The 24,196-nt window shown below is 36.2% G+C and overlaps 7 protein-coding genes across 7 annotated transcripts; 4 read left to right on the top strand and 3 right to left on the bottom strand.

The window, feature by feature from the left end:
- Positions 1-800: 800 nt before the first annotated feature.
- EV154DRAFT_488532 (S-adenosyl-L-methionine-dependent methyltransferase) lies at positions 801-2,033 on the top strand (the record flags this gene model as incomplete). Its single annotated transcript, XM_051599130.1, has 7 exons — positions 801-924; positions 1,001-1,026; positions 1,072-1,362; positions 1,419-1,475; positions 1,543-1,600; positions 1,662-1,809; positions 1,868-2,033. The coding sequence occupies 7 exons, from the start codon at positions 801-803 to the stop codon at positions 2,031-2,033; spliced, it is 870 nt and encodes a 289-aa protein (XP_051450408.1).
- Positions 2,034-3,181: 1,148 nt separating this feature from the next.
- On the bottom strand, positions 3,182-4,769 carry EV154DRAFT_154540 (homocitrate synthase). The gene is made up of 3 exons (XM_051594126.1): positions 4,618-4,769; positions 4,509-4,556; positions 3,182-4,454 (listed from the first exon to the last, which is right to left on the bottom strand). Exons 1-3 carry the CDS (start codon positions 4,748-4,750, stop codon positions 3,322-3,324), a joined length of 1,314 nt encoding a protein of 437 aa, XP_051450407.1. The 5' UTR covers positions 4,751-4,769; the 3' UTR covers positions 3,182-3,321.
- A 1,940-nt stretch (positions 4,770-6,709) lies between these two features.
- EV154DRAFT_541010 (BRCT domain-containing protein) lies at positions 6,710-7,879 on the top strand (the record flags this gene model as incomplete). Its single annotated transcript, XM_051604462.1, has 3 exons — positions 6,710-7,234; positions 7,297-7,418; positions 7,480-7,879. The coding sequence occupies 3 exons, from the start codon at positions 6,710-6,712 to the stop codon at positions 7,877-7,879; spliced, it is 1,047 nt and encodes a 348-aa protein (XP_051450406.1).
- A 667-nt stretch (positions 7,880-8,546) lies between these two features.
- EV154DRAFT_432674 (uncharacterized protein) lies at positions 8,547-10,085 on the bottom strand (the record flags this gene model as incomplete). The annotated part of the gene is made up of 5 exons (XM_051596685.1): positions 8,547-8,746; positions 8,804-9,011; positions 9,087-9,609; positions 9,671-9,774; positions 9,834-10,085. The coding sequence occupies 5 exons, from the start codon at positions 10,083-10,085 to the stop codon at positions 8,547-8,549; spliced, it is 1,287 nt and encodes a 428-aa protein (XP_051450405.1).
- A 1,519-nt stretch (positions 10,086-11,604) lies between these two features.
- On the bottom strand, positions 11,605-13,123 carry EV154DRAFT_571932 (general substrate transporter; the record flags this gene model as incomplete). The annotated part of the gene is made up of 2 exons (XM_051606302.1): positions 11,605-12,788; positions 12,844-13,123. 2 exons carry the CDS (start codon positions 13,121-13,123, stop codon positions 11,605-11,607), a joined length of 1,464 nt encoding a protein of 487 aa, XP_051450404.1.
- Positions 13,124-14,080: 957 nt separating this feature from the next.
- Positions 14,081-15,062, top strand: EV154DRAFT_557113 (uncharacterized protein; the record flags this gene model as incomplete). Its single annotated transcript, XM_051605401.1, has 3 exons — positions 14,081-14,513; positions 14,579-14,983; positions 15,021-15,062. Exons 1-3 carry the CDS (start codon positions 14,268-14,270, stop codon positions 15,060-15,062), a joined length of 693 nt encoding a protein of 230 aa, XP_051450403.1. The 5' UTR covers positions 14,081-14,267.
- A 4,309-nt stretch (positions 15,063-19,371) lies between these two features.
- Positions 19,372-20,353, top strand: EV154DRAFT_557112 (uncharacterized protein; the record flags this gene model as incomplete). The annotated part of the gene is made up of 3 exons (XM_051605400.1): positions 19,372-19,804; positions 19,870-20,274; positions 20,312-20,353. Exons 1-3 carry the CDS (start codon positions 19,559-19,561, stop codon positions 20,351-20,353), a joined length of 693 nt encoding a protein of 230 aa, XP_051450402.1. The 5' UTR covers positions 19,372-19,558.
- Between the last annotated feature and the right edge of the window lie 3,843 nt (positions 20,354-24,196).

The raw sequence follows: 24,196 nt of genomic DNA, 5'->3' as shown, positions 1-24,196 counted from the left end.
TGCCTTTCTTTTCAACTCTATAACGTGACCGTATTTATTAATATAATAACAAATTATTACATATTCTTAATCTTAAACCTCATCAGCAGTATATTTACAGTAAGATATTTTTTTTTTTTTAAAAAAAGTTTTTAATCGAATACACTTAAAATCCTAGACAATCGGTATCAATATGAGTGAGTAACAAGATACAACGTGTTAATAAGTCAGTACATAGTATTTCACGAGCATATATATCTTATCAAGTGACCTACCGTACTATGTCAACTTTTACATCTTAGTAGCTCGGATTACTGCTCTGCCTGCATATAGATAAAGAAAGAAGTATCAATGTCTATGGAAACGACCAAAAATGCCTCAGCACTCTTTTACGCTCCAATTGTTTAATTTTCTTAATCAAGTATTTGTATTTATCTCTATTATAACCTTTTTTAGGGCTTCGACGTAAAAAGCAAAGTATTTGATTAATTGTGTGGATAAGCATGTCGTTCGTAAGTGGAAAACTGATAAATTACAAGTACACTTATAGCATGTAGTGTGGCGAAATTGATGTTTGTCCACATGGCATAAAGCGTCTGATAATTAGATAAATATGCATTTAACTCGTACTTTATAATAAGATTAGGCATTATACTATCTTGTAAAATTCATATGCATTTAGGTTAGAGCTTAGGATGAACAATCATTTTGCAAATAATGCAGTCTGTTTTTTATCAAATTTAACTATAAAAGCAAAGAATCTTACCGGTCAGAAGCAACCTTGATAATCAAGCAAACAAAGCTTCAATAAGACACTACTGATGACACAAATTAATAATTCTGATACTAAAAGCGAAAGCAATAATTATACCGATACTTACACCACACGATATGGTAGAAAATATAATGCAGCCACTAACTATCTTCTCCCCATGGATGAAGGAGGTACCTATAAGACGATGGCAAGTTACTGATTTACTAACTTTCTAAATCAGAATCAGCCCGTCTAAGTCGTTTTCAGATCGCTCATCATCTTCTATTCGGAGGGTAATAAATTCACTCAAAAGTGCTATATGCTTGTGAATTAAACAGGTTTATAGGGATCATCAAACACCCATTAAAGAACAACTAGAAAAAGGGATAAGCGTTTTAGATAGCGCTTGTGGAGCTGGCGCACACTGGACTTTGACTATGAAAGAACAATATCCTAATTGTGTATATACTGGTGTGGACATTTCAAATGTATTTCCGGCCGAAAAGTATTCCAGTGTCAACTTTGTTATGGGGAATATTTCAAAACGTATTCCTGCTCCTGATGAATCTTTTGATTTTGCCTTCCAGAAGTTACTTGGTTTAGCTTTTACAAGGGAGGAATGGGACAGCGTAAATCTAAACTAGCTTGATTCATGTATCCATACTAACTTCTATCAACATTATAGAACCTCAAGGAATTGTATCGTGTTCTTAAACATGGAGGATATGTTGAGTTATCCGAGGTACAATGTCTAATCAGCTGTATTGGTTTACATTTTTTTTTAAAAAAAAGACTTAAATCCCAATTAGATTTATGCTGTATCGGCATGTAATACGGGCCCTCTAATGGATCAAGTAATGAATGCATGTAAGCAAATTTAGATAAACACCCTCTATTGAACTGACGCTTTATCTGTAATATAATCCAGTTAAGACTATATCCAAATCCAAAGCTATCATAGTAGATAAAGCACCATATGAATTGGAGCATTTGCTTACAAAAGCAGGATTTACAAATCCGATGGTAATTATCCGTAATATGCCACTAAATCACGGCGAACATGGCAAATTATATTGGTAATAGCATATTACAATCCGGTAACCTTAACATTTTTTAACTTTGAGCCTCCTACAGGAAGTGCATGAGAGCCGCATACGAAATACTTAGACCTCAGTTTGCTCAAGTGTATCCGGAATGGAATGAAGTATCGTTTTTTGAAGACTTTTTAAATTCTGCCGAAGAAGAATGCTCTGATACTAAATGTTATTATGAGTGGAAAATATGCTATGCACAGAAATGAGATTATGTCTGACAACTAAATTGTTAAATCTTTAAAAATAATAAATTTTAGGCCGAATTATCGAAATTCGGCTCAAAGACACTTGATCTCAGGATTTTTATTTTCATATGGATCTGACGTGATATTAAATCTATCAATTACTAGTGAGTTTCAGAAATATAAACACTTTCTTCATTTAAACGCTACTCTTCCCGAAAAGAAATAATAGATATAAATAAAATCACTTCTGTCAATTAATTAATTAATAAATGATTTAAACTTGCACTTTTGTAACTTAACCAAAAAGAAAGCCAATATAAGCAAAGAATAGAAATACATTTATATATGTGAGACCATCATTTTTTTTTTTTAGAAAACGTAACTATCAATCATGTATCGGAGCTATTCCAAGTTTCTATCTCCAAATAGATTATTCCAAAGAGGTTGTTCATCCAAAATTAAGACGGCAACCAACCATACACTTTACGCATTTTTGAAATAGTCAGGGTAAACATCGCATCATCGTAGCTTATAAATTTGACCCGTTTCGAAGATTTAGATATCAAAAATTAATAGGAAAGAGTACAATGTCTTACAGCTTGATTCAACAAGTTCAAGCGTACAAGATTTATGGGTATGAATAAACATAATCAAGTGTGTACAAACTTTTGGACAATTTCTTTAGTTCAAACCATTTATAACTGTGGATAAATCTGGTTTTACACAGAAAAATAAAAATAAAAAGCAGGTATAAATTTAAGATTCATAATGCTTGGAGGCTTGTATTCCTATTATTAGGGCAGAATAGTGTAGTTGTCGGAATCTGTGGTTCTAACAATACATAATTATTGGTGAAGTTACCATTGGTTGATAGAATACCTATCCGATGGTGCTTTAAATTTAAGCATTCGTTGCTTGATGATTGCATTGGTTCGTCAGATTTGAGAAAACGTTAATTATTGGTAATCCTAAGTTTCTTATATGTTCCCAAGTAGTAGCTCATCCTTGATATTCTTTCCATATACTATTGTTTTTATAATAGTTAATTTAATCATGTGGCTTAATGACTACGTATTTTATTTATTATTAATACTGGTGCAATTTTAGCACAATAGCATAGCGATTATTTTTTTATAACTGATTAGAGCCTAAATGAAACACGGGAAAAAATGACATAAGAGTTGGCGAAAGCCTTTTATTATGCGTATATATAATGATAAAGTTATAGATGCGAGAAAAATGAGAGTCGTTAATGTTGGCGACAGTGAGGGGATTTTTACAATGCGAAATTATGCGGCGATTAGTACAACTATGCGGAAGCTTGAACTGGTATTCCAGCAAGCAGGTGATCATGTGTCAAGATTTTTTCAAGTACGTTGTGATGAGAATTGTCAGTCAACTTAGCGGTATGATATTTACGCAAGAGAATATCAACTTCCTCTAAGTTCAATGCTTTGACATCAGCAAGCTGCTTGATCTTTTGTGTGATTTTTTTAGCATCTTCATCAGTCAATATTTCCAGTTGTAATTGTTCCATTCTACTCTTGACGGCATTCCATCCAGTCAGACGATGACCAATGCTGACATAACGAGACATTCCAAAATCATCGGGACGAAGGATTTCATAGGTAGAAGGGTTGTTAAGGATAGCCTTGGCATGTATACCAGCCTTGTGTGTAAAAGCGCAATAACCAGTGATGTAATTGTTAAAAGGAACTGTGATTTCAACAGATTCAGCAACAATATTTTCAACTTCACGAAGAGCCTTCACATTATACTTGTTCAATACATATTCACGATCACCTACGTACATGCGAGCCAGAAATCCACCCAAAGAAGGAATACCATTTCGCTCACCAATACCTAAAACGCAAGTGTCTATATGAGTAGCACCCGCCTCAAGAGCCGTAAAAGCATTAGCAATTGCACAACCAGTATCGTCATGGAAATGACATTCGATGTCGCATTTTACAACACTACGAAGAGTTTTTACAAGTTCATATACTTGACGAGGGTTAGCGCAGCCAACAGTATCAGCAATACCGACGCGGTTGACACCAAGGCGATCTACTGTTTGATAAATAGCTAATAAATCTACCAAATCGGAACGGAAAGAGTCTTCAGTAGAGAAACGAACTTCAAGACCCTTGCTCTTAATGAACGTGATGACTTCAATAGCAGCATTGGTAATATATTCCATGCTTTTACCATGAGAGAACTCACGGAGAAAGGAAGATGTACCAATAACAACGTTTACACCATCAACACCAGTCTCAACAGCTAAGCGGGCATCATTCATATGACATCGAATATGAGTAAGAATTTTGGCTTTTAAACCAAGAGCGGAGATGGCTTTACAATCATTGAAGGATTGTTCAGAAGCGGCGGGAGAGGTTAATTCAATATAATCGACCCCAACAGAATCGAGCGCAATAGCAATTTCTATAAAAATTATGTTTAGACTTTTGAATGAAAGATGAAATATAATAAACTTACCAATCTTCTTTTGGGTGGTGAAAAAGGCATTAGCGAATTGCTCTCCCTCTAAAAATATATGCAAAATTAGAATTTCTTAAATCAAATGACAACGGAAGTATTTGCAAACCTCTTAGTGTAGAGTCAATAATTTGGAAACTCGATACATTTGACATAGGATCAAACTTATTGGAATAAGGGGAAGTGACGGGTTCGCGAAGAGGACTTAGGTCAATATTATTGTTGTTATCTCTGGGAGCCATGATTACGGAGAACTTCTGTATAAACTAAAAAAGTAAAGAAAAAATGATTAGTTAGTTTGAACCCCTCTTTATATATAAATAATAATTATGCATTCCCAGAATGTTAATCGATCTATTGTTAACATTGATTATCTTGTCTCGCCTGCCTTAATAGGACTTTTTCGAGAAATCAATAGTCACATCTCTGCGGATGGCCCTTTCAATTAAGGTTCTTTGATCTTTTTTTATTTTCCTAATATGGCGACGGGTCTCTGACACTGGGTTTCCCCACCTTTTTTTTCAATCAGTTGGCATTATATTCTGGACAAATTGGCCTCACACATATATCGAAAGGTTGGTCAAAATTCTCGAAAATCTGGTGGAAATACAGTGATAGGGCCTTGAGATGTTTACATAGAGTACGGTATCCAAGCTATACATATGATAGCCTAAAAGCGATTTTAAGCGTACGAATATTCTCACGTGAAAATTTACGTCGAGATTCAAACAGACTCACATCTCAAATACAAGAAATGTATTTCCTAACACTTCCAAAGTGCCGAAATAGGTTCCACATTCAGACTGAAACCTATACCCTAATTCCTATCCAATTTTCATGGGAGATAATTACCTGACACGTAGGCCCGTATAATATTTGAGCGCTGCTTTAGACTGATATTTCATAATATAAATCCTTTCACCCTCAATGAGCCCAGTTTCTTAAATTTCGTTCCGCATTTCGGGCTTTTCTTTTACTAGAGTCGTTTTCACTTCACGAGACAATTATTAGTTTCCTGTCTGCTAATTTGATATTTCATTTAAATTTTTAAAACATTGCCTTTCATTGGCTCTTTGTCTGGTTATGCCGATTCAATATTAGTTTTTTCTCTCTCTTTAAACTTGCGAGCTCTGCTAAGTAGCCTCGCTCTTCGAGACTAAAACTGATCATAAAAGATTTTCTTTAACTTTGTAGAAAAACAGAGGGCTGCTTATTTAACCATGTCGATTATATGGTGAACAAGAACTCGCATTTTGCAGCACAACCACGACTGCCGTTTTCTGGTCCTGAAATTAAAATATCGCCAACCAGTCGCGCTCTTTATTCAACCCGAATTTGACACTTTCATATTTTTTTTTATTTTCTGTGTATTTTTATTTTTCTGAATGCTTGGACACAGTTACGAAAAATTAGACAACCATCAACAGAAATCGCGGAAGCTTGGAAGGCATATTAATGACAAGAAAACGTTTCAACTTTTTCGTAATGTCGTTTACGAGGTGGATGATCGCATGCCTGAATTCACAAAAATGAGAGTAAGTAACATGGAATTGTGCGAGAATTTTGGCCAACGTAGTATGTTAGATAAGAAACTTATTGAAGAAAAATGGAGGGATATGTGGAAATTATGCATTTGATCCAAACGAAATAACAGATAGCCAGAGGTATCCCCACGACATTGTGCCTAATTTATATGTTTCTCAGGATAGAACATATCCTTATAAACAATATGGCGTAGTAGAGTCTGTCACTGTAAGTATATGGATCTAAACGCAAGTACTTGTCATTTATTGATTGGTTTTCGCAGCCATTGTGGGTTGAAAATGCAGTAACCAATGGATTCGTTCATAAGTAAAGATGATTTTTCCAACCTTAGTATACAATGATCTTAATCAATGTTTGCCTTCAGCTTAGAAAATTATTCGCCCGTGCTAAATCAATTTTTGTCCGGTGTTGTGTTACTATTATTGGATGTAAGTTGTTGGATGAAGCTTTGCTTGTACGATTATTACGACTTACCATTTCCAATAGTTACCAGAACGTGATTGCGACTCGGTCACAAATGAATTGAACCGGTTTGGAGGCCAGTATCGAGACGATGTTACTGAAGACCTAACACATATGATATGTCTCGAACCAAGAGGGGTACAATGAAATATTAGCCCATAGAAATCGTCTTATTAATAGATATTTTCTTCTCTATGCAGGCTCAGTATAATCAATGCATCGAACAAAACATTCCTGTTGTGTTACCGCAATGGCTTGATGATTGTTTTCGGCTGAAGAAACGATTAGATACGAAGCTCTATCAGTACCCAGATCCCATCGTCTTCTATGAAACCAACCCAACACCCGCCAAATTATATCCATATCATGACCTCGCCATGATATCTTCTGGTGGGGACCACAATAGGGTATTCGAAGACGAAGTACTTTATTTCGGACATGATTTAAATATAAAGGAAGATTTTAAAGTCGCATTAACTGAAGCCATTGCGAGAGCAGGTGGCACGGTTGTAGACCAATACAATTATCAGAAGGTGACAATCGTTATATTAAAGGATCGAGGTACACAGGAATTCAGAATGGTCTCAAAAGACGCAAAGTTAGTTGCAAGTTTATGGTGGCTTACAAACACATTGTTAAGAGGTTACTGTAATTCACCGTTATGTACTTTACTGGATTATCCAACGCCACCAGGAGGAATGCCAGAGATGAATGATTGTGTATGTCTAAAAGAACATGCTTCACGTAAACATACATATATTAACCCACGATAAAATAATAGGTCATAACTATCGCAGGGTATGGAAATGTTACTAGATTTTATCTACGTCGCCTCGTAACTGCATTAGGAGCGAAATATGACCCGGCCTTAAATTCAGAAACAACACATCTGATATGTGGAAGGTAAGCCCCTCCTGCGTGCTAATTGCCTTAGTTGTGAACTGATATTTTACCGAAAATACAGAATGATAAGCGATAAATATTCAAAAGCTGTCAGTTTGCCTAATGTCACTATTGTAAATCATCTTTGGTTAGAAGAATGCTATCAACAATGGAAAATCATGGATCCCAATGCAGATCGTCGATACAGATTTATACCTAATCAAAAGCCAATATTAGATGCGACGGCTGCGCGTACCCATTTGTTGATAATTGAATTAGAGCGTTGGATAGACCCAAGGACGATGCCTGAACATACCGTATCAAGAGCTCGTCAGGTGATATCAAAAAATGATATTCAAGGTTCGGTACATGTTAGGAAGCGTCGTGAGGCTGCTATACAGGCTACACGTCTACTGAATGACATTGTAATTCCAGATGCAAATGCATATGAAAAGGAAGCAAAAAGAAAGAGGTCCCATTAATCAGTCTATGGTTTCCAATAAACCGACCTTTATTTTTCAAAAACTTTTTCTAAAAAATGTTTTTTCTTTTTTTTATTACAATTTTTTTTTCTTTTTTTTTTTACATTTTAACCCATCTCTATGACTGCCAAGGTTGCTGTGCTTGTTGATAATAGTCAGCTCCAGCGGTCGGTTGAGCTTGTTGCTGTTGAGGATACGCATAACCATAGCCTTGTGCTGGTGTGTCAAAGCGAGGTTGTTTTGCATATGGGTAAGCAGCAGTTTCTTCAGCAGGGCGTTTGGAAATAGGTTGGCTCTCTGAAGGAAAATCGGTCGATACAGGTGAAGGGTTTCTGTTGAGTGTATGGATAGAATAATTACGTTCCAATAGATATTCTCTAAATTTGGTATTAATTTCCTTTTGTGAATCTTTGCTTAAATGAGTACGAGCTTTTTCAAATACTTGTAAAATACGTTCCTCTGACGATTGATCTAAGTAAAATCCATACATTAGATAAATAGTTACTCCTGATCACCTTATGTCTTTTTCCTTACCGTAAAAACCGAGTTCAAAATTAATGTAATTTACCCAAAAGAATTTACTTGTATGGTATAGATTAGATGATGTCACATAGGTTTCTCTAGCTTTGTCAACTTGATTATTCTATTTTATAGAAGGTTAATAATGTCAATTTTTTCTTTTTTTTAAAAAAAAAGATAATCTTACCTGTTGCAAAAATCTAATGAATTGAATTGTGAAGAAAACTTTAGCAGATTCATCCATTTGGTTGGAACTAATAAAGGTTTTGATACTATTTTCAAAGGCACTAGGGTCCTGTCTTCTCTCGAAATGCAGATAATTTAAGATTGTCTCCACATGATTAGGTGCTAGGATAACATGTTTTAGGATGTGTACTTTATCTTTAAAGTAAATATAAAACTTACTGGATCCTAAAATATTTGTGTATATCTTTTTGGCCTCTTCGAAGCTCCCTTCTTCTTCCAAAATTAAAGCGAGTGCAATTTTGGCATTGCATCGATCCTGAGGTAAGAATTTAAACGCAGCTCTTTCATAGGCATGTCTTGCATCAGCCAAAAGATCGTTTTTCGTTAACCATTGACCATAACGTAGCCAAAATTCTTCGTATTGGGCCTATGTATTGAAAGAAGAATAGGAAAATTACATCAGAAAACAGTACTGGGCCTCCTTATAATGATAGATATTTACACATGGCACCAGACAACGTTCGTAAAGTGCACGGATACGTGACACATCTTTCAGATTTTCCTCAAAATCAAGATATTTGCTCCAATTTTGAAGTTGAGGTCTGTCTAAAGGTTTGACATGGAAATAAGGTCGTTTGATTTCGGCTTCGTAAACCCAGCGCTTATTCGTTCCATCTTGCGTCTTTTTATACACAGCTAACGTCTGAGCGTTGACTTTCTCTTTCAACAGAACATCCATTTCATCTTGTGTCATCGAAGTTCCATTTTCTTCCTGAATCTCTTTATAAAAGGTCTCCAATGTGAGCTGATCTAAATCTTCTTTGATATTCATATTGGCACGAATGCCACGCCATTTTTCATAGTAACGAGCATACTGATGCATTGGAATTAAAACAATATCGTCCAAGAGTAACAATAGACGCTTGGGATCGACAAGTCGAGTCTCTACAAATTCAATATATTTGTCCCAGAATGGATGTGCAAGGAAGTCCAAGCCTACACAAGAAGCTGCGCGTTTAAACAAGCTAAAAAAAAAATTAGGGAGTGTTAATATTTAAATTACGCATCAGCAAATATTAACTGTACGTTTCGATGTCATCGTTAGACGTTGTTTGTGTCATTTTGAAGTCGATGTATTGATTCCAAAGGTCAATTGAGTTTGTTATAGCCACAACTCCTCTTTCGAATATCTAATGAAAGAAAATACATTAGGAGAGCCCTTTTCCTGATATTGTTATAGGGGTATTACCTTTTCCGCATTTTCGGGTCCATGCACCGTTAATTCCCAATCTGAATATTTTTTCCAGTAGCCAAAGCAAAGTGGGAACTTTGATAGAAAGCTATCGTACACACTTTCTAAACGAGTGATTTTTTCCGGTGGGGAAGATTTACTAATGCCTCCTTCTTCTGCTACTCGAATCAGTTGTTCCCAGCAACCAAAGTTGTCAGGCGCATCACGTACAGTTTTCCAAAGGCGATCCCATTCTGTCGTACTAGTCATAGACTCAGTGTTAATAGACATTTTGTTCGCGTCAAATAAAGAGTAAGGAAGAAAAAAGAATAGGGCAGATAAATTGTAATATTTTTTAACCCGTCCGAAAAAATATTCAAACATGGTGCTTTCTTGATACACCACAAATAGGACGATTCTTAATACAGCCTTATTTGCTTGACAATTATTTATTCGTGGATTCCAAAGCCTTTAGATGTATTTTAAGACGCTCCTCAAACTCCCCTGTTACTTTATACTGGTGCACGTAATGTTGACGGCCATCTATGATTTAAATACATGATGAAAAAATGCAAACTATGCAATGAGTGATTGGGATATAATGAGCCTACAGAGAAAGCGATAGTGCAGAAGGTTTGTAAACGTAGCCTTCGATTGATACAACATAATGAGCCTTATAGTTGTCCACTGTAATGATTTAAATCCTTATCTGTTGTGATCATTCAGATATTCATGTCATTTAGAGAAAAAGATTCGCTCTTCTTGAGGTCTATGTCTTGTGCAGTAATCATTTACCTGCTTCATAAAAAATGTGTACCACACAGACCCGCTTATGATGATGTCTATATATTTTGCAGTAAAAGGAACATATTGGGCATTTTCCCCACTAAAGCATATATTACATTTTGTTGCACACTTACTAACGAATTCGAACAAAAGAAATTCATCTGGCTGTAAATTTACTCTAGCAACAAACGGCATATCATTCTGGATAACAGACAAAACGAATGAGTGATCAACAATAAGTAACGTACTCAAATTATGCGAAAATTAACGATGAAAAAGATCAGCTTATACAACAAGCAAATATGATTTATTATAGAACCCAAGAAAAAGAACAAGCCCAAGTGCAGAAGAAAAAAAAAAGAAAAAAAATTGTGTGCGAGATAGAGAAACCACCAACCAGGATTATAACAAAATGAGCGAAGGAGATAATAAGGGATATACCATACCTGATACTAAAAAGAAAAGAATCTAAACATAATTAAAGGAAAAAAAGAAAGAAAAAAAAGGATAGTGAATAGAAAGAAAAAAGGATAGTGAATAGATAGAAAAAATGGGAGGGGGGAGGAAGGGGAAGGTTGGTGGTAAAAAAAAAAAATATACAAATGGGAACTCGTGGCGTCGCATGTATTAACATGATCCGCTCTTAAGGGTTTGATCTCAGCCGACAAAAGTCTAGCACCCCTCGATTGTCCTTATATGTACAAATAGAAAGAAAAAAAGTAATGATTTTGCCAAGCAACGCATAGCTCCCAACGTAAAAAGAGAAGAACCCCCAAAGTAGACAGAGCAAAGAAAAAGACCACAGAAAGTGACAGAGAGACAGAGAGAGAACATGTGTGTGTGTGTGTGTGCCTTTGTATGAGCCGTTTCCTTTTCCTCCTACCTTGAGAACCAGAGGCGAAGCAGGACTTGTAGGATATTTATTAGACGGGCAGGATAGAAAGAAATAAAAAAAAAAAGGTTAGTAAATATGGAAGTTATACTTGTATACCTAGAGACAAATCTAGATAGGATTAAACATGCGGTCAATTTCTTCAAGGGTTTTTCCTTTGGTTTCCGGGAGGAAGAAACTACCAATAAACAAGATGGAGCAACAGGCACCAAAGAAGTAGTAACCTCCAAAGATGGTGTTGGTCATAAAAATCGGCATAATAAAGGTCATAAAGATACCAACAGCCCAGTTGAGACCGTATGCAAGAGCAATGGTTTTGGCACGATTACGGGTATTGGAAATTTCGGCTGGATAAATGTAAGCAACAGGTCCCCAGCTATAAGCATAAGCAGCCTGGAAAATGAACACAAAAGCAATAACTGTGGCACATGCATGGACATTGGTAAGACTGACAGTACCATCATCATCAACGACATTATACGCTTGGAATAGTGCGCCAACAATAAACATGGATCCACCCATGATACCAGCACCAGTTGAAAAGATATGGCGACGGCCCAACTTGTCAATAAAATACAAAGTTAAAAGAGTCACAACCAATACAAGAATATTACTAGCTCCACTGGTAGCAATCGAGATTGAATTGCTACCAACACCGGCCTGCATAAAGATACGTGGGGAGTAGTAGGAAATGGAATACGTTCCAGTGAAAGCAGCACCATTTCCAGTGAAAAGAGCAAACAAGGTACGCTTTAAATTTGTGCCACGGAAACATTCGATATAAGTACGATTACCAAATGAACGTTCGACTGTGATTTCTTCGCAAATCATGTTGTATTCTTTCAAAACCTCGGGATCTTGTACAGTAGATTCATGGAGTAAAGCAATTACATTTAAGGCTTCTTCTTTGCGACCTTTGTCAACAAGCCAACGTGGAGAAAAGGGTAAGAAATAGACGCATGCCAAAAGAACGCAGATGATCAGTTGAATAAGAAAAGGAATACGCCATGCCCAGTCATTATCCATATATGAAGTACCAAAGTTAACAAAGTAGCCAACTATAGTACCAACAGAAGCCATGGCACTGAACAATGTAATCAATCTACCGCGGATATCTGGTGGGGCAATTTCAGTGTGATACAATGGAATTGCGTTCGTCAGATAACCTTCACCGAAACCGACAAAAACACGACCGGCCATTAACATGCCAAAATTATAGCCAATGGTTTCTAAAAGAGCACCGATCGCAAAAGCAGCAGTACCGAGAAGGATGGTATACTTACGTCCGATAGCGTCTAAATGGAGTTAGTAACATTGCTTACAAATAAGACCATGCTTTTTTATTTTTACCACAGATATTGCCAGATGATAGTCCACCGATAGTAGCAGTTAGTAACATGATGGCAACTAATAATGCTTCACGATACTCGGCATCTTGATTTAAGAAACGATCCATAAAAGGAACGAGCGACATGGTACCAGAAATAGCACCTGTATCAAACCCAATGACAAATCCACCGCCTGCAGCTATAAGACCGGCCATATAGAGTGATTTTCGGCCATTTCGATGGATTACTGTACTTGTTATGATTGACTCATTGTCAAAATCCTTAACAATCTTTTCTGACATGTTGTTTATTGAAAGAAAAAGAAAGATATCTAAATTAAAAAACTTTTCTGTTTTTATATTACAGATCCCGGAGGATAACGCTACAGGATGAAAAGTCACATCTACGTTTTTTTTTTCTTTTTTTTTTTCTGCTGATTGTTTAAAATGACATCAATGACGTCCCGTTACTGGAAAAAAAAATTGTGTTTCTAAATTATGTTGTCATTCCGGTTTCTTTATTATTTAAAACAAACAAAAAAAATTACTCGTTGCAAAAAGAATTCCCGCGTAGATTGTTCCGTGCAAAGAAAGTTACACAGACTCTTAATTATATATGATTGGCTTCACAGATCTCAAACTAAAAAGATCTTGGAAACACATCCAGTTTATGGTCCCTCATCAAATATGCTGCTTCAAGCGGAACAGCGACTCGACTTTCCAAGTACACACTGTATGTAAATACGCTTCTTATGAGGGTAATGGGTGTCCGTAGGGACATGCTGGTATCGGGTGACTGGCAGTCCGGAAGAAGCTACGCTGATATACAGTCGTTCCAACGCCAAAAGGCGGCTTTTTAAATGAAAAGGCGGTTAATAAATAATTTTAAAGGGCGGCTTTTCAATTCCCGGCCTTAGGCTTATGGGAGGGGACTGGAGAGCCAATAAAAACTTGATTTTTTTGAAAATTAGCCAATCACATTGCTTCAAATAGTGTAAGCGGTATTTTAATAGTGTAAGCGGATTTTAAATAACTCTAAATAGTGTAAGCGCGTGGCTGTACGGCCAGTTGGACTTGAAGGGAACTCATTAATGATTTGCATATATTTTCCATATTTCATTAACCCAACCCATAGAAGTGACTCCATTAATCCAAAGATTTTTTTACAATTGATGATCAAATATGTTTAATTTATCTGTAAAAACAGCTTATATGGTTTTAATGCATATCCAAAAAATGGGATTTTTTTCAACGATTTGACCTTAGTATCCATTGACGTCCCACAACAATTAAACTTATGAAATAAAACGAATTTTATGTTTTTTTAAAAAAAAAGCACTTCACAAATGTGTAATACAATACATTATGGGTTCAGATACCGCCAGGGGTCTACACATCTATAAAACTAGAGGATTTGTTGTTCAGATTTAGTTTATACAACATTCAAATGTCAGATAGTAGCGAAAAAAGTAATCTCAGTAGAGTTGAAGCCAGTATCAAAAATAGGAGAGGACGGCCAACTGGACAAACAAATAAGGAAGGACACAATGCTGGTCGCAAACGCAAACAAATTGTTAATCAATCCTTTATGACAAATTTTTTGACAAAGACCCCCGAGGAGACGGTACAATCTGAAGCCTCCACATCAGCTGCAGCAGATAATGAGCATATTTTATTTGGTAACACTGAACAGGTATGAAAAACTCGCAAATTATGCTTATACAATTGTTGTTGAAAAATTAAGCTTCTTGGCCTCAGCTAAATGCAGCTGGTATTGAAGAAGACACACATAATATTACTGCTTCTTTAAGTTCCGAGGGAGTTGAAGAAACTGAAGATGATTCAAATGAGGATGGAGTCGAAGAAACTGAAACTGATTCCGATGAGTTCGAGGAATTGAATGAGGAAGCATTTAACATCCTAGACGAGTTTGCTTCTTCATTACCTTCTGACAGTGAAGTTGCTAAATACCACGAAGCTCTTCAGCAAAGATTGGGAGGAAACAACAAAAACAAGAGTCACCCCCCTGATGAATATAAAAGAGGGACATTTTGGACACAGACGCGGAACCCTTCTTTTATTTTGGCGAAGGCTGCAGATCCGTCGGAGCTGTACCACCCAAGAACGTTCATTTGGCTACCTGACCATTTGCATGATAACTTGGTGTGCCCTTCTTGTAAATCTGGTATCGAATCAAAAGGATTTGACAAAAAAACAAAAGCAAGAAGAATTATTGATCTGAAAGAGTATGTGTGTGCCCAATTGTCTTGTACAACAACTTAAAATGTTGACATTCCCATATGTAATTTTGGAAAATTGACGCATTAATTTTATAGTTGTTTCTACATAATGACACGACGTTACAGATGTAAGAATGCTACCAAGCAGCATTTTTTTAACGGATTCGACTCTAGAATTATCAGACAGCTCCCGTTGCGTGTTCAAGCGGATTTTCCTGCTCTTTTAACTCATAAGTCTGGGATATCCAAAGATTTAGCCAAGTTGATGCGTCCATTGTTCCAAAATTCCGTAGGTCCTGTGAGATTATCGAAAATTTTAAGAGAATTGCATGCGGAGCATCATGCTACTCTCGAATTACAGTATTATGATGCTGCTTGCAGCGAGAAAAAAAATCCCAGCATCGATTCATTGTTAACGAGAAACGTACAACAAAAATTGTTACCAGAATTCTCTGAATTCTCTAACAAAGAATTATACAATGGTTTTGTGCCTTCTCCTGGATATTTAAGTTACGTCTACTCGTCAATCATTGAGCAGATACGTCCTCAGTTAGACTGGCATATGATGTCTTTAGACGGTGACATTCTTAAAGGCGATCATTCTTTCAAGGTTACGGGCCATATGGGAAAGCTAAATGGAGAAACAACCTTTACAGCATTGTATACTTGCTTGAATGAATACGAGGAAATAAGAATGCAAGTACTAACTCCATCAAAAGCACTTTCTCATCTCGCTTTACCGTTTAATGCCATGGTGCAATCTTACAATCTTAATGGCTATCGATTACCTTCACTTTTTTACACTGACAATGTAAACAGCGATAGAAATTTTTTGGAAGGTGTACTACCAAGCTTGTTGAAAAATGTAGACAAGACAATTATATCTAGATCTACAAACAATGAAGTGGATTTTAGCTCTAACTATGGTTCAACACATTTACCTGTCTTGACACTCCCGGGTACAATGAGTATATCTGTATGCTCCAATTTGGAAGATATCAACAATGCATGTCAAATTATTTTGGAAGACGTAGAACAAAACATGTATGTGAACATTGGATTTGACTGTGAGTGGATAGCCAGAAATAATAGCTCTTTTTATTCCGGATTAAGAAGAACTCCATCCTCTCTGAATGAAGTATCTCTTATTCAAATTTGTTACAAAGACAAAATATATTTGCTTCGTACATTTGAGTATACGGCGGAGGACTATCCTGAAAAGTTGAAACACCTTTTGGAGTGCGAAAATGTCAAGAAAATCGGTAAAAATGTAACTGGTGATTTTACTCGCTTACAAAAAGGGTATCAAATAAACCCCAAAGGTTTGATTGAGTTGGGTTCAGTCTGTAAAGATAAAGGTGTCATAGAAAAAAAATCCTTCTCTTTGGCAAAAATATGTGCTATTGTTCTGAAAGCATCATTACCAAAACCCAATAACATCAGGTGTGGAAATTGGAATTCTCCAGAGTTAACACAAGAACAAGTACTTTACGCTGCGTTGGATGCATATGTTGGTATTGCTATATTTAACAGCTTGATTGATTGCCCTCCAGTAAACAAAAATGTCAATCCATTGACTTCCAAGAACACGCTTGTTGCATTATATACAAATTCATGCAAGGTCTTCCCATGTGCCTTTGGGTATTTAAAGGTTTTAGACGAAGAGATAAACGAATTGAATCCAGTGACAAAGGACTATTTTGAAAAAAATAGATCCAGTTTAGATAATAATCAACAAGCTCTAGTCAAGATTATTGAGGTCAAAATACCAGGTACAATCATATCAAATTACGAAAAGAATCAAATTGAGCCTGTATGTTTACAAGATTTTGGATCAACACCATTTCACATCTTTGTCGATTGGAATATCTTAAAAACAGCATCTGAAATCCAAATTTTAGCCTCATCTGCTGATCATATGCAAAATAACTCTAATGATTTGCTAACCATGCCTACTCTTATCAGCAAAACAACTGATCAGTCATCTGAAGACTCATTTATACCCTCTCGAGTATTAAAAGACGCTTTTCATTTAATGGACATGCTACCACTGTCGCAAAAACATGGTATGTATAGAGACTTTTATCAGCGCTTCAGAGATGCTTTGTTTGTGTACGATCCAGTCGACAAAAAGAATGTCGAAGATTATTTGAAGACTATCAACACAGACTTTAATAATTACATGGGAAGTCACTCAGATTTTATTCTTAGACGGGTCAAAAGAAAAATACCACCTCCAAACCAATTGCTGCCCGCTGTTAAACTTTTATTTGATCACTATGGGCCTTTACCATGCGCTAAAACAGGATCTCCGCTCTTTGACCAAGAATGTAAAAGGATTGCTAAAAACATCCTTAAATCAATTGAGTTAGGTCATGTTTCTGACATAGAAAATGGGCCACCATTATATAGAGAGTTAGGAAAAGACAAGAATGGCCTTATGACATATGGTTGTTCTAGAGGTACTAGTTCGGTTGAAGGATACCACCAAGCTATTATAAGAAAATTTTCTTCAATTAACGCTGGTCCTCGTCTTACGGATTCAGTTTTAGCTGATTATAGGTTATACCATAATATTGAGGTACTTTAGTTTGTTCTTAACAAAAATTTATCTTCGATATTAACATAGTATAACTCATAGGTTGGTGCTAGAAATAGGGAAGGCATAACACATAAAAGTCATTTCAGTCCTTGGGTCACTCAATGCATAAACATGATGAGACTCTATATTGGCCACAATACTGTGAAGAATTATATTATTCATCATATTGAAAAACTTCCTGTCGATTTTACGGGTCAATCAGTAGAAACGTTCGGTATAACAGCTTTAAGTCTGCCTTTTTTAACAACACTTGATATGAAACCAAAATTAGAAAACGAGGCTAATAACCACCTTTCCAACGAAATGGTTGAGAAGAGATTGCTTCAATTAAGCTTTTTACCCATTGTTAATTTTCAAAAGCAAGGCTACTCATCTCAAAACTTCATATACAGATACTTAGCAAACAGGCAAAATACTCTCTTTGCAGTAGTACCGGTTCATACCAAAGAAGAAATACTGTTGTATGACAAGCTTGTTTCAACTCACAAAAAAGATTTGTATGTCAACATAAACAGCAGCATCCCTGATTTTGATTCTTTCGCTAAGATATGGTCTTCGTTTGCTGATGGTGTCAAAATATTTTACAAAACACCGGAGCATCTAAAACTTTACTTTAACAAAAGATTAGAAGCTGGTGTGTTCTACAATACAATCTTACTGAACGAGAATATTCATAACAATATAAGAGATGCGTTACTTCAGTCCAACAGGATAACAACCCCTATTGCATCCATAAAAGCTCCTACACCTATTGAACATTATTCTGGTCATCAAAGAAGACTGCTTCCAAACGATCACTCTTCTTTGACAATTCAACGCCATGAGCGGCAATTAATACCCTCACCCGCACCTATTGCAATCTCACCACCAATAGTATCAGCTTTGACAATTAACAATACGCCATCCGCTCTTCTCTTGCCTCGCGATCAACCTCCCACTGATGTTAGCCCAACGGATGTGAACCCTCGACCAAAAAAGATAAAGCGATCAAGCAGAACTTGTTTTGTTTGCATGGACACAGTTTCTTGCAGTGGTCGATCAAAGCCCAAGCTATGCATAAATAAATGTGGATTATGTAATATCGATAATTGTCCTGGACGGTACAGAAGCATACCCTGTCCATTTATCAACAATCCCTAGAATAATTGTGAAACCCCCACTAACCAACCAAACAATTTTTTTTTGAAAAAACAGCTAATCTACTATAAAATCTTTTTTTTTTCTTTACTTTTTATAATAAAAACAACACTTAAAACCTCTTTTTCGCAAAATTTTTGGGTGCCACGTGGCACCCAAAAATAAAAGAATTAAATCATTTTTCAAAAACGGTCCCCACCTATGGGTATAAGGCCATTCCCGGCCTTAGGCTTATGGGAGGGGACTGGAGAGCCAATAAAAACTTGATTTTTTTGAAAATTAGCCAATCACATTGCTTCAAATAGTGTAAGCGGTATTTTAATAGTGTAAGCGGATTTTAAATAACTCTAAATAGTGTAAGCGCGTGGCTGTACGGCCAGTTGGACTTGAAGGGAACTCATTAATGATTTGCATATATTTTCCATATTTCATTAACCCAACCCATAGAAGTGACTCCATTAATCCAAAGATTTTTTTACAATTGATGATCAAATATGTTTAATTTATCTGTAAAAACAGCTTATATGGTTTTAATGCATATCCAAAAAATGGGATTTTTTTCAACGATTTGACCTTAGTATCCATTGACGTCCCACAACAATTAAACTTATGAAATAAAACGAATTTTATGTTTTTTTAAAAAAAAAGCACTTCACAAATGTGTAATACAATACATTATGGGTTCAGATACCGCCAGGGGTCTACACATCTATAAAACTAGAGGATTTGTTGTTCAGATTTAGTTTATACAACATTCAAATGTCAGATAGTAGCGAAAAAAGTAATCTCAGTAGAGTTGAAGCCAGTATCAAAAATAGGAGAGGACGGCCAACTGGACAAACAAATAAGGAAGGACACAATGCTGGTCGCAAACGCAAACAAATTGTTAATCAATCCTTTATGACAAATTTTTTGACAAAGACCCCCGAGGAGACGGTACAATCTGAAGCCTCCACATCAGCTGCAGCAGATAATGAGCATATTTTATTTGGTAACACTGAACAGGTATGAAAAACTCGCAAATTATGCTTATACAATTGTTGTTGAAAAATTAAGCTTCTTGGCCTCAGCTAAATGCAGCTGGTATTGAAGAAGACACACATAATATTACTGCTTCTTTAAGTTCCGAGGGAGTTGAAGAAACTGAAGATGATTCAAATGAGGATGGAGTCGAAGAAACTGAAACTGATTCCGATGAGTTCGAGGAATTGAATGAGGAAGCATTTAACATCCTAGACGAGTTTGCTTCTTCATTACCTTCTGACAGTGAAGTTGCTAAATACCACGAAGCTCTTCAGCAAAGATTGGGAGGAAACAACAAAAACAAGAGTCACCCCCCTGATGAATATAAAAGAGGGACATTTTGGACACAGACGCGGAACCCTTCTTTTATTTTGGCGAAGGCTGCAGATCCGTCGGAGCTGTACCACCCAAGAACGTTCATTTGGCTACCTGACCATTTGCATGATAACTTGGTGTGCCCTTCTTGTAAATCTGGTATCGAATCAAAAGGATTTGACAAAAAAACAAAAGCAAGAAGAATTATTGATCTGAAAGAGTATGTGTGTGCCCAATTGTCTTGTACAACAACTTAAAATGTTGACATTCCCATATGTAATTTTGGAAAATTGACGCATTAATTTTATAGTTGTTTCTACATAATGACACGACGTTACAGATGTAAGAATGCTACCAAGCAGCATTTTTTTAACGGATTCGACTCTAGAATTATCAGACAGCTCCCGTTGCGTGTTCAAGCGGATTTTCCTGCTCTTTTAACTCATAAGTCTGGGATATCCAAAGATTTAGCCAAGTTGATGCGTCCATTGTTCCAAAATTCCGTAGGTCCTGTGAGATTATCGAAAATTTTAAGAGAATTGCATGCGGAGCATCATGCTACTCTCGAATTACAGTATTATGATGCTGCTTGCAGCGAGAAAAAAAATCCCAGCATCGATTCATTGTTAACGAGAAACGTACAACAAAAATTGTTACCAGAATTCTCTGAATTCTCTAACAAAGAATTATACAATGGTTTTGTGCCTTCTCCTGGATATTTAAGTTACGTCTACTCGTCAATCATTGAGCAGATACGTCCTCAGTTAGACTGGCATATGATGTCTTTAGACGGTGACATTCTTAAAGGCGATCATTCTTTCAAGGTTACGGGCCATATGGGAAAGCTAAATGGAGAAACAACCTTTACAGCATTGTATACTTGCTTGAATGAATACGAGGAAATAAGAATGCAAGTACTAACTCCATCAAAAGCACTTTCTCATCTCGCTTTACCGTTTAATGCCATGGTGCAATCTTACAATCTTAATGGCTATCGATTACCTTCACTTTTTTACACTGACAATGTAAACAGCGATAGAAATTTTTTGGAAGGTGTACTACCAAGCTTGTTGAAAAATGTAGACAAGACAATTATATCTAGATCTACAAACAATGAAGTGGATTTTAGCTCTAACTATGGTTCAACACATTTACCTGTCTTGACACTCCCGGGTACAATGAGTATATCTGTATGCTCCAATTTGGAAGATATCAACAATGCATGTCAAATTATTTTGGAAGACGTAGAACAAAACATGTATGTGAACATTGGATTTGACTGTGAGTGGATAGCCAGAAATAATAGCTCTTTTTATTCCGGATTAAGAAGAACTCCATCCTCTCTGAATGAAGTATCTCTTATTCAAATTTGTTACAAAGACAAAATATATTTGCTTCGTACATTTGAGTATACGGCGGAGGACTATCCTGAAAAGTTGAAACACCTTTTGGAGTGCGAAAATGTCAAGAAAATCGGTAAAAATGTAACTGGTGATTTTACTCGCTTACAAAAAGGGTATCAAATAAACCCCAAAGGTTTGATTGAGTTGGGTTCAGTCTGTAAAGATAAAGGTGTCATAGAAAAAAAATCCTTCTCTTTGGCAAAAATATGTGCTATTGTTCTGAAAGCATCATTACCAAAACCCAATAACATCAGGTGTGGAAATTGGAATTCTCCAGAGTTAACACAAGAACAAGTACTTTACGCTGCGTTGGATGCATATGTTGGTATTGCTATATTTAACAGCTTGATTGATTGCCCTCCAGTAAACAAAAATGTCAATCCATTGACTTCCAAGAACACGCTTGTTGCATTATATACAAATTCATGCAAGGTCTTCCCATGTGCCTTTGGGTATTTAAAGGTTTTAGACGAAGAGATAAACGAATTGAATCCAGTGACAAAGGACTATTTTGAAAAAAATAGATCCAGTTTAGATAATAATCAACAAGCTCTAGTCAAGATTATTGAGGTCAAAATACCAGGTACAATCATATCAAATTACGAAAAGAATCAAATTGAGCCTGTATGTTTACAAGATTTTGGATCAACACCATTTCACATCTTTGTCGATTGGAATATCTTAAAAACAGCATCTGAAATCCAAATTTTAGCCTCATCTGCTGATCATATGCAAAATAACTCTAATGATTTGCTAACCATGCCTACTCTTATCAGCAAAACAACTGATCAGTCATCTGAAGACTCATTTATACCCTCTCGAGTATTAAAAGACGCTTTTCATTTAATGGACATGCTACCACTGTCGCAAAAACATGGTATGTATAGAGACTTTTATCAGCGCTTCAGAGATGCTTTGTTTGTGTACGATCCAGTCGACAAAAAGAATGTCGAAGATTATTTGAAGACTATCAACACAGACTTTAATAATTACATGGGAAGTCACTCAGATTTTATTCTTAGACGGGTCAAAAGAAAAATACCACCTCCAAACCAATTGCTGCCCGCTGTTAAACTTTTATTTGATCACTATGGGCCTTTACCATGCGCTAAAACAGGATCTCCGCTCTTTGACCAAGAATGTAAAAGGATTGCTAAAAACATCCTTAAATCAATTGAGTTAGGTCATGTTTCTGACATAGAAAATGGGCCACCATTATATAGAGAGTTAGGAAAAGACAAGAATGGCCTTATGACATATGGTTGTTCTAGAGGTACTAGTTCGGTTGAAGGATACCACCAAGCTATTATAAGAAAATTTTCTTCAATTAACGCTGGTCCTCGTCTTACGGATTCAGTTTTAGCTGATTATAGGTTATACCATAATATTGAGGTACTTTAGTTTGTTCTTAACAAAAATTTATCTTCGATATTAACATAGTATAACTCATAGGTTGGTGCTAGAAATAGGGAAGGCATAACACATAAAAGTCATTTCAGTCCTTGGGTCACTCAATGCATAAACATGATGAGACTCTATATTGGCCACAATACTGTGAAGAATTATATTATTCATCATATTGAAAAACTTCCTGTCGATTTTACGGGTCAATCAGTAGAAACGTTCGGTATAACAGCTTTAAGTCTGCCTTTTTTAACAACACTTGATATGAAACCAAAATTAGAAAACGAGGCTAATAACCACCTTTCCAACGAAATGGTTGAGAAGAGATTGCTTCAATTAAGCTTTTTACCCATTGTTAATTTTCAAAAGCAAGGCTACTCATCTCAAAACTTCATATACAGATACTTAGCAAACAGGCAAAATACTCTCTTTGCAGTAGTACCGGTTCATACCAAAGAAGAAATACTGTTGTATGACAAGCTTGTTTCAACTCACAAAAAAGATTTGTATGTCAACATAAACAGCAGCATCCCTGATTTTGATTCTTTCGCTAAGATATGGTCTTCGTTTGCTGATGGTGTCAAAATATTTTACAAAACACCGGAGCATCTAAAACTTTACTTTAACAAAAGATTAGAAGCTGGTGTGTTCTACAATACAATCTTACTGAACGAGAATATTCATAACAATATAAGAGATGCGTTACTTCAGTCCAACAGGATAACAACCCCTATTGCATCCATAAAAGCTCCTACACCTATTGAACATTATTCTGGTCATCAAAGAAGACTGCTTCCAAACGATCACTCTTCTTTGACAATTCAACGCCATGAGCGGCAATTAATACCCTCACCCGCACCTATTGCAATCTCACCACCAATAGTATCAGCTTTGACAATTAACAATACGCCATCCGCTCTTCTCTTGCCTCGCGATCAACCTCCCACTGATGTTAGCCCAACGGATGTGAACCCTCGACCAAAAAAGATAAAGCGATCAAGCAGAACTTGTTTTGTTTGCATGGACACAGTTTCTTGCAGTGGTCGATCAAAGCCCAAGCTATGCATAAATAAATGTGGATTATGTAATATCGATAATTGTCCTGGACGGTACAGAAGCATACCCTGTCCATTTATCAACAATCCCTAGAATAATTGTGAAACCCCCACTAACCAACCAAACAATTTTTTTTTGAAAAAACAGCTAATCTACTATAAAATCTTTTTTTTTTCTTTACTTTTTATAATAAAAA

Source organism: Mucor mucedo (assembly GCF_025094135.1).
Source record: "Mucor mucedo strain NRRL 3635 chromosome Unknown EV154scaffold_254, whole genome shotgun sequence".
NCBI classification, from domain to species: Eukaryota; Fungi; Mucoromycota; class Mucoromycetes; order Mucorales; family Mucoraceae; genus Mucor; species Mucor mucedo.
The sequence above is the reverse complement of the archived record's forward strand: the minus strand, read 5'-3'. Positions and strand labels throughout refer to the sequence as shown.

Coding starts and splice junctions, on each gene's coding strand:
- EV154DRAFT_154540 (XM_051594126.1), bottom strand. CDS start 4,750: ATGGCTCCCAGAGATAACAACAATAATATTGACCTAAGTCCTCTTCGC. Junction 4,557..4,617: donor TATTGACTCTACACTAAGAG/GTTTGCAAATAC, acceptor ATATATTTTTAG/AGGGAGAGCAATTCGCTAAT. Junction 4,455..4,508: donor CACCACCCAAAAGAAGATTG/GTAAGTTTATTA, acceptor TAATTTTTATAG/AAATTGCTATTGCGCTCGAT.